General features: G+C 33.1%; 1 protein-coding gene across 8 annotated transcripts in view; it reads right to left on the bottom strand.

The window, feature by feature from the left end:
- The window catches only part of RYR3 (ryanodine receptor 3), a 193,441-nt gene that overhangs the window by 113,840 nt on the left and 62,631 nt on the right, over window positions 1-16,970 (bottom strand). For all 8 annotated transcript variants that reach the window (XM_039705015.1, XM_039705018.1, XM_039705016.1 and 5 more), the window contains 8 exons: window positions 12,976-13,149; window positions 8,954-9,075; window positions 7,555-7,723; window positions 6,407-6,545; window positions 5,007-5,102; window positions 4,125-4,243; window positions 1,542-1,675; window positions 683-924 (listed from right to left, as the gene is read on the bottom strand). In XM_039705015.1, coding sequence (XP_039560949.1) covers window positions 683-924; window positions 1,542-1,675; window positions 4,125-4,243; window positions 5,007-5,102; window positions 6,407-6,545; window positions 7,555-7,723; window positions 8,954-9,075; window positions 12,976-13,149 — 1,195 coding nt within the window. The remainder of the gene's footprint in view (window positions 1-682; window positions 925-1,541; window positions 1,676-4,124; window positions 4,244-5,006; window positions 5,103-6,406; window positions 6,546-7,554; window positions 7,724-8,953; window positions 9,076-12,975; window positions 13,150-16,970) is intronic.

Here is a 16,970-nt window from a genome sequence, read left to right as displayed (position 1 = left end):
GAAATATGGAGAAGCTAAGGATTTTGTCTACATGCCTTGAAGATTGCACATTAAAACATAAGCCACAAATTGAGCAAGATAAAAAATAACCATCATTTACTGAGCATGCAAGAGAAATCTGGATGAAAAAATAATGTGATAGTTCATAATTAAAGACTCTACACACAAAGACTAAAATAATGAAGTTGGAAGTAGCATAGAAATTATTATTTTAATTGACCAAACTTTTATGAAACTATTTTTCAATACTTTAATTCAATTTGATAAATAGATCTGTAAACAGGTTTAAAAATAACTGTCATTTTCCTTCAACTGTAGATTCAAAGTAAAATAATAATGCAAATGTCAATTTGTATAGAATTAATTTATCTGAGATCAATACATCCATTTTTTTTTTGACAGACAGAATTAAGTCAGTATTGATCTAGATCTGGAAAATGCCATTCTGTGGTTGAAATCATGAAAACAGAGGCAATCTTCTAAAAAGCCTAATTGATATAATTCAATATTGGCTAACATCTCAGACAAGAAGTCTGATCTGAACTTCTAAATAATTTCTTGATAACCTGGAGTTCTGAATGTAGCTCACTATGAAATATCATGTTATATACACAAGAAAGCGGAAGGTAAAGGTAGGTAAATGTTAACTGTAAGAATAAGTGGGAGCTCACAAAGTACTCACCAGACCACAGATGAAGGCCATCAAACCCAAAAGAGTAGAGGTCGTCACCAACACCATTGCCTCCCCATCCTTCTCCACCTCCAGGATAGGGAGCATAGCCTGAAGTGGAGGCCCATCCAACCCGCAAGTGGGTGGGTTCAGCCGTCAAGAATGGATCAACCTGATCAATTATTAACTCAAAGTACCACTTCTTGTATTGTGCAGAGCCCTCAGCAACACCCAAAAATATGTTTGGTCTTATGCTAAGAAAGAAAATGCAAAACAGTTAGTGTAAACATAAAGTGTGATATAGGAATTGCTGTGTAATTGTCAAATTCTCTTTGCAAGTATGATATAAGTATAGGTACCCACATTTTGTTTATAATATTTTTTTAAGTGAACCACTTTGCCTAAATTAATAAAGCTGCTGTAGAACCATCTTCTAAGGTGGAGGTTCCATGCTTTGAAAAACTTACAGTCAAAAGAGAAATTACAAGAAAATTTATTAAAATCAAAACGTGGAGTGAGGTTGCCAGGAAATCAAGTCTCTCTTAAAACACACAAGTATTTCAGAGTATGTTTTGACTCAGAAACAAGCAAGTTTCAAGTTTCCATTTTAGAGCAGCTCTGATTATGAATTAACAATTTCTATTTGATCCCAGTTTCCATACAAATGCCATATTGTCAGTAAAAATGTGTTTTTTCAGAAGTTAATACATAGTACATTATCACCTCCTAAGGTGTGTTTCTCAGTATTGAAAGTTTTGGGATATTTCTTAGGTTTCAGTTTTTTGTTCAATTAATTATTGAAGACACGCAAATTCAATTTTTTTCTAATATAACAGCAATAATCTTTTCTAACTATAACATATCACTATACCTTGTCACATCATTAATCAAACGTGTTTGCAAAAGTAAGTCTCTTCTGGGCAGTAAATTGTCACAGATCAAATTTTGGTTGGCACGGACTGCAACTCCATTACAGACACAGAGAGAGCAAAGTACATCGAGAACCTTAAAAGAAAAATCAGAAGTAGTAAGATAAAGGCAGCTAGAAGCATACACCTTTATTCAGTTGTCAGCTTAATTTTCATTCAGAATAGGCCTAAAGGAAGGGATATAATATACATTTATTGCTTTCTATATACTTTTCACATATTTGGGCCAAGTGTATTCTGTACTACTGATAGAGGATATCAAATATTTGTGGAATATAAAAGCAGAGCACAGGGGTTGAGAATGCATCAGAAATCTTCCTTTAAAATCTTAAAAAATCTTAAAATCTTAAAATCTTTATTCTCATTTTGATCAGACAAAACAGCTAAAACAGCCGTATGACAATTCTTTAAGACTTAATTAAATCGCAATACAAATTTGAATATAAAATGAAATTCCTTGATAAATTTTCTGCAGACTAAAAAATTCCTGTGCAAAATTAGTGAATAATTCTCAATGGCAATGAGACTGACTGCTTTTGAGTCTTTTATAGAAACAATGCTTTCAATTTGAGAAATAATCCATTTATTTATAAAATGAAAGATGCTTTAAAAGCTCAATATAAAGCAAAACAGAATTTCAGAAAGATGTTCTAAAACTTCAGATTTCTTTTCCTTTTTTTTTTCTTGAATCTGAAAATTGAAAGAGATAGATATCATTCTTACAGGATACTGGAGCAGGTGGTTTTGGAAGAGAAAACACAGTAACATAATGTTGCTTAATGCTGAGGAGCAAAGCTGCACACTTTCACAAGCAGAGAAGTTTCAATGTGTGCTTGACCTCTGACAATCTTTGAGCAATGAGCCCAAGTGGTCTAGATTGCTACATGCCACCTCCACGACAAAGGACACATCTTCACACCACTGACTGTGTTACTACTATTGTACAACTCCAGAAACAGCAGGATATGAAACTCATTTTAGCTACTCCTGTTGTCTGGCTAGCGAATTGAACACAAACCCACCATTAACATTAACTTACACTGCTTAAGCTAATATATTTGCTTAAACACTTTTCTATATCCCAGCATTTTCCTTTCTATCACCTCTGCAACTGGGCAGAAACCATCTAGCAGAAGGATAGAGGTAATAATTTAAAGAACCACATAAGCTGAGCAGTACTCATCTGTAAAGCATCTTAGTAACATTAATGATTGCCAGCAACTCAGACCTTACATATAAACTGTTTAAATAACTTCTGTGATTATGCTGACTATTTCTGACAGAAGACTTTTAATTTAAAAAAGCCTTCAACTCAATAATTTCCAGGACTATTTTGTTTATTATTTTCCTAAATCTTGACAGAATCTCTAATCTAGCAGGAGAACAAGATATACCGTTTGTGGAATAAGAGTTGAATTTTTTTTCCCACCCACTCTTCAGTACTTGCTGAGGTGTAGCCAAAGACTACAAATGGAAATGAAAAAATCCATTACCCAGCATAATTCTTCCCCTGTGTACAGTCTCTGTTTCTGCTCTAAGTTCTCAATACAAGATCTACATTGAGATTTTTCAGACAAAAGTTCTTTCTAGGTGACTGGCATAACACAGTAATCTTGTTAAGAGATAAAAATAGTAAGCTAAACTTCCTGCTGTAATTTCAGCTTTTTTTCTTATGCCTACGTATATCAGTTCATACTCCTTAACCCTGTTTAAAAATTCTTTTCTCCTTTACTGTATCTGTAGCTGGTTAGGTTCTCTGTATTAGTGATTTGCAAAAGAAGGTAATTTCAGCTCACAAAAACTTCCTCTGTTCTTCCTCGAGCTTATCAATATTTCAAATAAAATTTTAATTGAGGAAGGAAACTCACATCAGAAAATCACACAAAAACCTATATCTTCGTCTGTGTTGTGATGTCATCCTGGTCGCAGCCAGAAACTCTGTTCACCTTCTTCTATCATAATAAATTGCATATTGGTGTCTAAATTAATTTCATCCAGTATATCTTCTGGAAACTCAGGGGTTTTTTCTTTCTTCAGAACACCTGTGTTTTCAGATATTTGGATTATTTTTCTGATTTTCCAATTTATTTTTTTTCTTTTCTGCTGCTATTATTATTACTCAAGTTAGGAATGACTTTGCAGGATATAGTTCTCTATATATGTGGATGTAATGGTAGTCCACTACTTCTCCAGAGCCCTGAATCACAAAGCAAGCTACTCTGCCCACTTTCTACAGCTACCAGAATATTTCATTTTCTCATCAAATCCAATGTTCTGACTGGTTACCAATATTTCTTAACTGCTTACTTCTCATACAAATTTTTGATAATGGAAAATTGCTGAAAAGCATTTATATATTAAACATTCTTTTAATCTCAACAAAAAAAATTGCTAGTGTACTTTAAGGTTATTTTATTCCTTCAAAGGTATTAGAATCAAATATTTCCATGTAGACATTTCTCATCTTTTTTCCCCCACAAATTATTGCAAGATTAACATTACATCCTTAGTTTTTCCAAACATACCTTGTAATTGCGCCCATGTTTATCCAACAGTGAAATAATGGATTTGATGTGTTCTTCGGATATTAAGTTTAAAGCTTCTGGGCTTTCAATCAAGATGCAGTGCAACACTTCCAAAATACCTATATGAAGGCCACAGAAACAATGCTGTCATTAAACCACCTGCACCACTGAACACAACCTAAAAGCTCATTCAAAGAGTATCTTACAAGATGGTATAGCTTCTCTGGCCTAAAAAGAGAACGAAAGAACTCATCATTGGACATGGTGTATTAGGAACAAATGCATAATAAAAATGTAAATTTCTCTTTTCTTTTGACTATAGCCACAACTTCAAAACCACTTGAGAAATTTGGAAGTTTAGCTCCTTCTTTCAATGGAAGAGGTAAAGGGAACACTGTGTAGTATATTAATGTTTTTTTGATTACTCCACTGTAAAAAACCCCAAAACTATAAGCTACATCTATATGGAGCTTATATGCATGCCACAAATACATGTAATTTCATGGTACACCACTCTTGATACTGTTTGACCCAATCCCTCAATTCCTCAGGGTCACGTTCAACATTGACTGGGTGTAGTATTGCACAAAAAAAATGTATTGAAGCAAAACAATTCCATATGAGTGTCTCTTAAAATATATTACTTTAAGCAATTAAAAAACCCCAAACAAACAAAAAACAAAACAACCAACAGAAAAACCCACCCAAAATAAGAAAAAAAGTAAAACAAAAAATCTCACCAAAAAAACCCCAAACAAACAAACAAACCCCAAGAATGTATTTGTTTTCTAATGTGTGTTGGCTTCAAGGAAAACTGCTGTGTAAATAATGTAAAACAGGCATTGAGTGATAGTTCATTTACATTGTAAAGGTGAGTCTCACCTGAGGAAGATTCTAATCTGTCCAATTTACTGATTAGCCAATCAAGGTTACAGGAAAATTGAGCACAGTTGTTTCTGTTGCCACGAATGAGAGCAGCTGGAAAAATATGCAAGGCATTTTAAAACAGGAGATTTCCATTTTAAATTGATAAAGATTACTATATGTATTTTAACACAATTTTTAGAGTAGCTCAATAAAACAATGAACAGACAAGTTCATGTATATTACCATAATAAAGAATTGGAATTTCCACTACTTTGAAAAACAGCAACTGACATAATTTCTAAGGAGCACATAGTTTTTGAAATTGAAGGGGGTCTCCGGGATAAACAAGAATCCCAGCAAAAAATGCTTTATGTTATATTTTTTTGCTAAATATAAATAGAAGTTAGCCAACACTCTTGCTTGATGGCAAGCATGGTCATGATCATGGGGCTGAAATATTTTCTTTTTCTTCCTAGCAAGTACGGGAAAATCATATACAGGAATTTGAGGTCAAGTGCAGATTAGACATATTGGTGTTTAGTTCTCCTTTCTGATTTCTGGTTGTAGAATGCACAGCTTTTGCGTCTTTCAGGAGTGCAGACTGCACTTTGAAAGTTCATCAACATTCAAGTCTTTCAAGAAATACTGTTCATTTTGTTCCTTCTAGAAGTCATAGATCATAGGGGGAAAAAAGAGTAACAAAAAATATATCTTTTGTATCCAATTGTCACTGATTTTTATTATGAAGGACAAAAAATATTACATCACAACCACTGTGTTCAAAATGTACCGACAGATGAAAGTCAAGAAAAAATCTAAAAAAAGTCCACATAGTACTAGAGAGAGTTTCTTTTCATCCTATTTTTCTTTAAAGTCATAAGACTGTAGTAAAATACAACCAATGGTAACTTTTTAGTTTCTAAGGCCATGAGATTTCGTCAGAAGCACCTGCATGTCTATTCTGTGTGAATAACCTCATGCTTCAAAACACTTCCCCTGGTTTCTTTTATTCTTGCCCTGTCTCTCAACTTCCTTGTTTCACTATGGATAAGGACTGTCTTCCTTTGTGATGAAAACAGAATGTATTTAATCTCCATCAAAAGACAAGATTATCGTAAATGAGGAATAACATAAACTAGGTATCAAATAAGAAATTTAAATACACATATAAATACTTATTCTGCTCTATAATTTTGGTCATATTACAGCTCAGAAGCTTTTTGCTCTTGAATAGCAGTGCTCTAGAAAATCTGGCATGGATATTGAAAAAAATCTGTAATGTATATAATAAACTTAGTACATAATAAAGTGAATAATACTCAAAGCATTCTTTGGTGCTGAGGCAGCAAGTAGGATTCCATGCTGCTGGGGTATTCTGGGTTTTTTTTACTTTAGAAGGTTTTTTAAGAACTTACCTAACAATTTGTAAAGGAGATTCAAAATTTCTTTCCATGATGTACCACCATGCTCTTCTCTGGCAATTCCTGCAAAATGAGCTGCGCTGTTGTAGTCGTTTAAGCGATCAATGCAATTCAGAACGAGTGCCAGCATTCCCTAAACACGTGTGACAGAGAGGAAAGTCAACTGCACATGAAAGAGCATTGGTCATTTTTTCTTTAAGGACTTTTTCCTGTATAAATGGGAAGGTTGCATTACCTTAAATCAAGAAAATCCCAAACAACAAACCAATTGTGCTTAAATGATTTGAATATGTATTTTTCTGTATAAAGAGAATTAATTTTGGGGAATGATCCCATACTGTTCCTTACACAACTAAGTATTATGAAAAATAAAGAATAAAAATCTGAAAATAAAGGCTTTTTCAATTTTTAACCATATTATTTTTTTTTATGCAAACTCTTCCTTGCATAAGGAAAAAATGCTTAAATTTAGATAAAAAGGAATTTTCATTGAATAAAAAAGGTGGAAATTTTGCTATCCAATAAAATATCTGTAAACCAAAGATTTTTAAAAGCTACAAGAGATTTGTAATTTCACTGTGATTGCATACTCAAATAGTATGGAAAACCTGGAAGCAATTCAAATGTGTCTAAACACATCATAAATTACGTTTAGCAATTCTATAAAAATGCAAAAATTCAATTTTCAGAGAGGAGCAATTCAACAATTATGGAATACATAACTTTCTCTAAAACTGGCATTCTTAGAATTTCTAGAGGTAAAAAAGTGACAGGCAGATTCACAGGACAGAAAAGCCATCCATTATTGACCCAGGTTTTATCATTCATTTGGAGTATCCAGGTTGTACAAGTTTACAGGGAGAAAAATAAATTTTTGTAAAATAAGATCCTTTTAAAGATGTTTGGAAGTATTAAGATCAAATTTTATGACAGTGTGTTGCTTGTGACAAGTGTAATATACTTTTATATATATATATATCATACTTTTATATATATATATCTAGATGTCTATATATATGAATTTTAGCTAGAAACATTTCATTATAGATCATATCTAGATGATAATATGCATACACCTAAATTTCTCTCAAAGTTTATGAGACAATACACTTAAAATAATGCAAAAATCCCTTTCTCTGTACCTCTTCTTTGAATAGATTTTGTCTGTTTTTGAGTGAGCGAAGTTTGTTTTGCTTGTCTTCGTGTTGCAGGTCTTCTTCGGGAAGCTGGAAGTAAGTGATCAGGTCTTGCAGTGTCTGAGCCATCTCCTCAACAGGCAGGGCGCTGGGTGACAGTGCTCTGTTGTTCCCACTATGGAAAACAACAAGACTGGCAGCATTAATCATTCTCCCACTGTAATTTACAGTACTATGGGGCAGCCTATTCTCTTTTGGTACCTAAATCAAGTATTGCTACGTGTATGACATGTGCATATAAGCAACAGATGCTCTGAACTGAACGTCATTCAAACATCTATTATTTGGGTGTCCAGCACCCAGCTTCCTCAGAGGAATCATATTTTCCTTTCTGTGCTGATATAAACAGAGAGAATGGTTTTTCTTTAAAAAGGAAAAAAAATTATAAGAAGAAGCAATGTAATTCAGCAAAAAGAAGTAAAAGAGATTAAAGCTATTTTACTACAGTAATTGATTTTGTTTAGATAATTTAAATCCCATTAAAGTTATAGGTTTGATGTGCAATAACAGTAGCAGTTATTGAATTTGTATACCCACAACTTTCTGGGAAAAGAGCACAAAAGTAGCAGGTAATCCTAACTATGAATTAGATCTTCTGCATCTATTTCATATAGTAAATAAAGAAGAGTGGGATTTAAAAATATAAAGCATTTCAAGGCATCTCTGTTGCCAGTAAAATAATGTCTTTTTCTGTTCAAGTATTTTCTCAACCTTGTGCAACAATCCAGTTTTCTATAACCTGACTACTATAAATAGCACCATCTAGCAGGCACTGACTGCTGGCAAGGGTGGCTCTGTTTTATATCCTCAGCTCAAGAAATACCAAGGAGTGGTGCAGAGTCTTCAGATACTGAAGTAACAATGTTTTAAAAACAGGCTCATATGATGGGCAAATAATTAAAAACTCTTTCTTTATTTTTTTCATAAAATATTGCAGCAAGTATTACAAGAGTGAACACTTTATCATCATCATTAAAACTTCTGCCAAGCATTACAAAAAAAATTCTTCAGTAGAAAATACATTCTTAATTTATTTAATTACACAAAAGTCTAGGTATCATTGAATGCTCACTAGCAGAGTTAGACTAACATCAGTTAGCATGTTTTCTTCAACATGGATTATGACGCAGCTTGCTTCTGGCTTCATGGTATTAGATTTCATGTAAATAATTTCATGTAACTGTTCTATCACTTAATGGCACTATTAATTAAAATTTCAAATTTGAATCAATAAAAATATATTTCTAATAACTTCTGAATTCAAACACTTGAAAGCAGGATATTACGATTCTTTTAGAGAAATTCTTATCATTTCAGAATGCTTTAAAGACAGGGTAACAACTACCTTATGAAGTGGCTGAATAAGCTTGTAGTATTGCGAATGATTCGAGCAGCCTGGGATTCCTCACGCTGGCATCTTTGCAATGTGAGACCATCATCCATATGACCTTCTTGGTGTAATATAACCTATTGGGAGTCAGTAATTTTCACAATAATTACTTAAAAATTACTTTTTGCTTTTAATTTTTTAATTGATTTTAATACTGCATTGAAAAAAATAATTTGTATATATACAGATTTGTTAATCACTTTATCTAGACACCCATTAAATAACTACAAGTTTTGCAGTCTCACATAAGTTATTCAGAGCAGAAAATGTAATGTATTTTTATTCTTTCATAATTCATTTTAAAAGATACTCTTAAAAACATTTTCAAGGTGTAACAAAAAAAATGTCATTTTTTCTATTTTCTAGCTCTCAGGGAAAGAGGAACTTCAATTTCTTGAATATCATTTATGAAAGGATTTATGATTTAAGACTATTGACAGGAAAAATCAAGCTGGAGTAACAAATATTACAATGCTGCTAAAGGAGCCATAGTGTTTATGAGCAACTTCTGATTCATTTAACTATTTCTACACAATATGTTGTGTTCTTATGTGAACATCATATGAACATCATATGAACTTCAAGCAATAACAGAGATCCTTTTATGGGATTTTAATCTTTCACTTTGAAAAAATACACAAAGTCACAGAAAGCTAGCATCCCTTTTAGGTGTCCCAAAAACAAATCTTGGTCATTTTGAGTCGTTAAAATCCTACATCAGGTTTGGTTGAAATAAATGTGAGTTATCCTGCTTCTTTGCTCAAGAAGCAATCTACTGAATTCTCCATAAAAATTGTATCATTTTAGCTTTGAGTTAATAAAAAATTGCAACCCACCTTCCCAGTTAGGAGAGTAATTCTGAGGGCATGAGTAGTTAAAGACACCAGTAATGCTATACAGGTGGTTGCTGCCACAAATGGGAAAGTTATTTACCAACAGCTTTTGTACATACTAGCATATTGGTGTGACAAAACACTGGAAAGTGATATTCTTCTGTGCATGGCAGAATCTACACTACACTTGTTCTCTGTTCCTTCAAACATGCTGACTTTATCTGGACAGCAGAATCCATGGAAATATGGATGGAGAAGATTGGGAAGATATTTTTGAATTATTACATTAATAATGTTTTCTTAAAGGAAAATAGTTTAAAATGTGGCCATCTTTCCTCTTTTTTCAGATACTTCTTTATATAGAATCACCCTGTGGGTGACTTTGCTAGCTTAAATATCACTGTTTCCATGGAGAAGGTCCTGAGGTCTCAAAACAGAAAAGTGAAATTCTACTCTTTCCATCACAAGACTAGTAAGAGAAACATTTGACAATTAAAGAATATGTGCTCAGGCCATTGTGTGCAGCTCCAGATTTTGGAGCTACAGGAATGAAAACATTCGACAGATAGGGTATTAAAGCTGTCATGCCTTGCAAAATAATTGCATCTTTATTATTGTAGAGCAGATATGCACTTTTCTCCCTTAGCATACAGTGTGGATGAGGGAAAACTCTTTTGGAAGGATCCAATATTTCTTATTTCTCTGACCAAAAACCAACCACCAAAACAAAACCAAAAAAACCCCATCAAAAACCAACCAGAGAAACAACAAGCAAGCCAAACCTCAACTAAATTGTCCAGAAACATCACAATGACAGGAAAGTGCTATTTAGGATTCCTGTAAGTACATCTCAGGCAGAAGCATCCAGCACTGGCTACATCAATTCCCCAGATAAAACACTTGTCTGCATATAGAAAGGGGTGTTTGGCACTGCCTTGCTTGTTGAAGTACAGCAAGGCACTGACCAACACTGTGAGCAGTGGGCTCCAGAGCATGGATCCAAATCACGTAGCATGTGTTTTTCTGTTCCCTGAGCCCTAGCATTTTGGAGCTCTGCAGGAGTTCATTGCTTGCACAAAAGCAAAATTAAAAGATAGACATCCATCACTCACTGGATGGTGGAGGGATGTTGACTACAATACTGATGTAATCACAATTATCTGGAAAAATCTTGAATCCCTGGTTACCATAATCTCAGAGAGACAGACAAAATATAAAAATTCTGGGAGAAATCATGCAAAAAAGTCTCACAAATGGCATCAGAATTTCTTAGGCCATAATCTCAGAGAGACAGACAAAATATAAAAATTCTGGGAGAAATCATGCAAAAAGTCTCACAAAAGACATCAGAATTTCTTACATATTTTTTAGTATAACAATTAGATACATGAAGCTACACCAAAGCCAAACAACAGGAATTTTTACTTTATAAGAATATTTACTATTTTATAACAGAACTAATCTCATCGTTGTTTTCTCCTCTCTATGGCTTTACAGAAGCTGATGGTGATAATAGCTAAGTTATGCCAGAAAAGCATCCTTTGCCTCTTGCAAAAACAGGGTACTTCTCAATCTTCCTAAGGCTAATGAGTCATGCTGTAAAAAGTGCAGGCCAGCTTCAGAAGGAATACAGAGAGTGAAAGTGAAAATTGCCTGACATGATGACAGAGGATGAATGCCAAGCAATGGCTTCAGTTCTAATGTAGAAAAACTAATTTTTTATGAAATTGAAAGTGATGTATATCTCAAGTTGCTTACAAGATTATAGCCTAGTGTCATATAGCAGGGTATGAAAAACTGTTTCTTGCCTCCACAGGAATATCAACTGCATGAAGCTAGAAGGTTTGGATTTTCTTCTGTTTGAAGGTACTTAACAAGACAGAATTCTCCAGGTGAGAGGGCAACAAAAGATTTTAAGTCTTTGAACATGAAGGAAACAGTTTCAAAGGAGAATATAAGTGACAGGCAATTATGGAGATTCTTTTAGTCTCTTGCTGCTGAGCAGAAAACTGGAGAAACAAAATACTGAATGCTGCAGGAAGATATTGCAAAATTCTTCAATGAATACAGAGGAAGAATCCACACGCTGCCTTTTCAAGAAGTAAAATTGGACCCTCTGAGGAAACTGAATGACATAGCCAACTGTGGCATGGGAAAGAAGAGGACATCATTGTGTGGTTTAATTTTTTTATCAAGAAAATACTGAATGACTGGCATTTAAAGAATTTCTCTGATCAGCCAGATTGCTGAGAAGTGAAGGGGTTGGGCACTCACTGCCCAATGATGATGACCATGTGTGCTGCCTATGAATAAATGTGATTGTGCCTGGGGAGTGTGAGCAGCACCTCCTGGCTCTGTGCTGCAGTGCTTGTGTATGGCTACTCTCTTATGAATGTACATGCGTGCAAATAACTAAAGAAGAATTCCAGCTTCTTTTCAGTAATGAACTTTTTTCTTTTTTTCTTTTTCATGTTCTAATGTTGGGTTCAATTTGTAAAAGGTCTACAAACTGAGAATAAAGGAGTCCTTTGGTAATGATGAAGTTATATAAAACTAGTACTAAACCCCATAACACTGGATGAAATATGAACATAAAATTTGAAGGTATAAGAGGTCATATGCCACTAATTAAGAGTATAATTGTACCCTAAAATCAAAAGACTGAGAGAAAGACCTTCTTGATGTCACATCACAATTACATCTAACATTTTGGGAGGAAATTATTCTGTAATATCCCTTAAGAAACTTGACTATTTTCTAAGGCCATTTCTTAAGTGAAAAATTTAATTGTCATTTCACATAATACACCTCATTAAAAAACCTGAAACACCACTGAATGTTAGATGACTTATTAGTTTACACCAGTTGCAACTGTTAAATTTAGATGTTAAATAGTTATATAAATAATTAATTTCTGTCTTTTATGGGTGTAAAAAATAAAAATTGAGTACAAACTAATAATTTTTTTCTGATAAAAAAAGTAGTTAAATACATTTCTTAATGATGAAGTTTTTCTTCAATTACATGGTTACATTAATATCCAGCACTGTGTTCACTTTCAGAGTGAAATATTCACATTTTCAATATAAAAATTAAACCCACAAGTTAGCTTCACAAGTAATTTAAAAAACCCCCAAACATTACCTTTCTTTTCAAGGGACCTAAACGTGCTGATTTAGCATCCTGTGCTTTGTAAGTCAACCATAAGGCAGTGGCCACATGTTGGACAAAACAGATTGAATCTCCATACTTTATTTCTGGGACTCCCATTCCATCAATGTCACGTTTGATACTAGATTCCTGCTTTTCTTTCAGCTCCTAAGGAGATAAAATAAAGTTGTTATTTAATCTCTGTATTGGAATAGGATAAAGCATTGAATTCTACACTGATACATATTACAATACTGAACACTATTTATAGTACTTATGCTGTTAAGATGCAGCTAAATCTCAAGTCATGTAACTTCAGCTTCTATCCAATTAATCTTTCAGACTGTGATTAAAAATAATTTCAAACCTGAAGCATCATTTTCACTGAAGCAAGAAAAATCAAGTCAAAATCCATTAGAGTGGATCAATAGCAACAAAATCTTTATTATCTTTATCTATTCAATAATGGATGTAAATAAAGTTTCAGTTTAGCAATCTGAACAATCTGTAGTACTCTATGTAGCAAAAATTTTTTAATTTTAGCTTAGACATGAAAAAGAAAAATAAACCGGTTTTGCAATGTAGCTAAAATATATTTATGCTGAATTTTTTTGTTTATAATTTGTATATAGAGGTACACACTATGCTTAGAATAATGTCTTTGCATTGAAAAACCATAAAAAATAAAATATTCATTATTTTAAAAAGACAATATGGTTTTTATATTTACTTTACTTTTGCACATCTCAATTTTTTACATGTATTTATATATATAAATAAACAAATAAATAAATAATGGGGGTTTTATTCATTTTGTAAGAAGATTTGGATTATTTCAAACCTCTTTTGCTCAATGCTTGACTGGAACAACCATTTCTTAAATCAAATTTATTTCTTAATCCCATTATTCCTCATTTACAGTTGGGGGATTTTTAACACTTCAGTGCTTTAAAATAAAGTAGCTGTCCTTTAAAAGATGAATTCAGGAATAAGAATTATGCTGCAAACTTTGTAATAGCAATTTATGGATATATGTGATTGTGCTGGTTTTTTATGTTTGAAAATGTTTTTTATTTCATTTCAGTTTATATAACGTTCAAGCCCTGGGGAGTAAACAGAAGTTGTATTATATCTATGCTAATCTTCTTTCATTTATATGTAATTTAACTGTCACATTTCAACAATAATTTCACTGGAAACAGGTAACATTATAATGCCAAGATGAAGGTGAATGAAATTACAAGACATTCCTTAGAGCTACCATTTCAATGTCAAGACTATGGGGAAAACATGTCACATCATATTTGTGTGGACTGCACTGTCATAACAGAAAAAATGAATTATATCAATGCACATTTGCAGTGAGGACATTAAGTGAAAAATACAATAAAATAGAGCAAATTCACAGTCAGCAATTTATTGTTTGTCTTTACATTGTAACCTGAAGATTAAAACTTTTTTCTTCACATATTGTGCCTGCATCAACAATCAAGCATCAATGAACATTGCAGATAACAAAACCGTAGTGTGGTAATAAGCAATCCTAATTAAGTTACTTTGAAAAAATTGAGAGATACTGATCCCTTTTGACAACACTAAATATAGTGAAAGAACCCAAATTTTTTCATTTCAGAAATAAATTTTTAGAATTATTTCAGGGGTCTGAAGGCTGTTTTCAGTTTGAAAACTACAGCACAAATTCCTCTTCATCATGTTTTGCTCTTTGCACTCTGTCCAGCTTCTCTAGGATTTCAGCCAAGTAATTTGATCATAGTGTGCAAAGGCACGGTGTATTTTACAACAGCTGAAAAGTCTAGTCAGATAAAGATTACTAGGAGAGAAGGGAAAAAAACCCTCCTCTTATCTAGATATTTGTACATATCTTAACAGTAAAATATCCAAACACTTTGGCTTTTAAATACCTCTCTTCACAGCTTAGTCCCAGTTTAACTCCCTCAGGCCATTAATTAAATCAAAGAAAAAAAAAAAATCGCACCATGGGCCCGGAAATTTCCCAGTTTAACTCCCTCAGGCCATTAATTAAATCAAAGAAAAAAAAAATCGTACCATGGGCCCGGAAATTCGCAAAGGAAAAGCAATGCCAACAATAACAACAGCAACAAAAATACCCCAAACCAAACCAAACAAACAAAAAAAGATGGCATGAACAAAAGGATTTGAGGGCAAAGCTGTCAAAGATGATATTTTCAAATGATGTTTAATATACTAGAAGAAGGGCAGGAATTAGAAAGTGAGAAAGAATCATAGATTCCTACGTGATAAAAGGAATATGAGGAATGGCAATGTGAATAGAACAAATAAACTCAACTTTCTTTACAAGATTTTACAATAATAAAAATACAGTAGGGGAAACACTTTTGCCAGCTAAAAGGGTTGTTTAGACAGTCCTAAGAATGGCAAAACAACCTATCTGCTGAACTTTTACTAAATCTAATTTTCATGAGCGAATTAAAATTTTATCTTTTGATATTGCACACTGTTATTGCATTAAAACTCCTGCCAGAGATACTCCAATTCAACAAAAGAAAAAGATAAAAGGTCTACAGATGTAAGAGGTTGCTACTGGCATTATTGTTCTCTGTATACTTTGCTTTATACGTTTGCACATTCCAGTAGACAAGGAAAAAAAAAAGTTACTTTCATTTCACCTGTTTTTTCTTCCCATAAAAAATAAGTAGAAAACAGGGTTTAATACTGCATTTGAAATGCAGTGCTTACTGGGAAAAATATAATTATGAAATATCAACTTAAATATAAGTATTTGAACTTTTAGAGACAAATGTATAAAGGCCTTTGCAATACCTATGATTACAAAACCAAATTAAACTTTATGATTACTACCATAGTATTACGACATCCTAATGACATGTTGAGTCCCTAAGACAGCTACATGTTGGCAGTAATATTAAAATGATATCAAATCCTTCTGCATGAGTCATCTGTGACTTTTTAATGTGTCAGAATGTTACTTACCAAGACTATACCAATAACTTCTTCATTGTCAATTGTACATACTGCCACAAAAATAAAATATGAAATCTCAAATATTAATGCTGGGCTATGCAAATTAAAATAAACAATTATTTTTAAATATGCTCTTGTTTCCACTGTGTTTAATCTCAAGGAAATTGTTAGCAGACCCAAGATTCTCCTCAGCAGTGTATACTGAGCCAAGTACTGTGCTGGAATGAGAACATCCCATTTCAAAACAGGATTCCATCTGGTGTAGAGAAACTGCTGTCTCTGCTGTCACAAGGCATTACAGATCTGTTGCCTTAAAATATAAAGGTTGACATTTTAAAACTTGGTCAAAAGCAAGCTCTATATTGAAAACAATAAAGATGTAATTTGGAGGGGGATGTTGTCCATCAATTTCTGATGCTTGTAAGATTAGTTTGCAGCAATTAGGAAGCAAAACAGGCATGTATTACATATGTTATTTTCATTGAAATTAGCACCATAATGTTCTTTAGCATATACCTTAACTTTTTAAAAACTTTCCTTCTGTTCTTATTTAGTAAAAACATGTTAAGGAAAACTCTAATTCAAATTTTATTATTTAAAATTAGTGTTTCAATTTCCAGTGTTATCCATCAAAACGAAAAAAACAGTGAAAGAAAATAGACTGTGAATGCAGTCACAGGTTTTGACAAGCAAGGAGCACACAAGATTGCTGAAGTGGAATATAACAGTATTGAGGAAGAAGGTGTTTTTTCAACAAGAGAGTCTCTATAACAACTACTGGAAAATAAGACTTTATTTAAGTCATGTGTTACAGGCTCCTGGGTAGCCTTGAGGATTTGTATATGCACATAGCTCTGCTTTCTGGCAAAGATAATATCTTTTTTTTTTTAAAAAAAATCCTTTTGCTGGCTTCCAAACTGGGAAGAATACCACAATGAAGATGTGTTTCATTTCATTTTGGATACTCAGCAGCAATGCTTATAGTAAGGAACCTGGTCTGGACT

Source organism: Passer montanus, unplaced genomic scaffold (genome assembly GCF_014805655.1).
Source record: "Passer montanus isolate IOZ18808 unplaced genomic scaffold, ASM1480565v1 scaffold18, whole genome shotgun sequence".
Classification (NCBI taxonomy): Eukaryota; Metazoa; Chordata; class Aves; order Passeriformes; family Passeridae; genus Passer; species Passer montanus.
The sequence above is the reverse complement of the archived record's forward strand: the minus strand, read 5'-3'. Positions and strand labels throughout refer to the sequence as shown.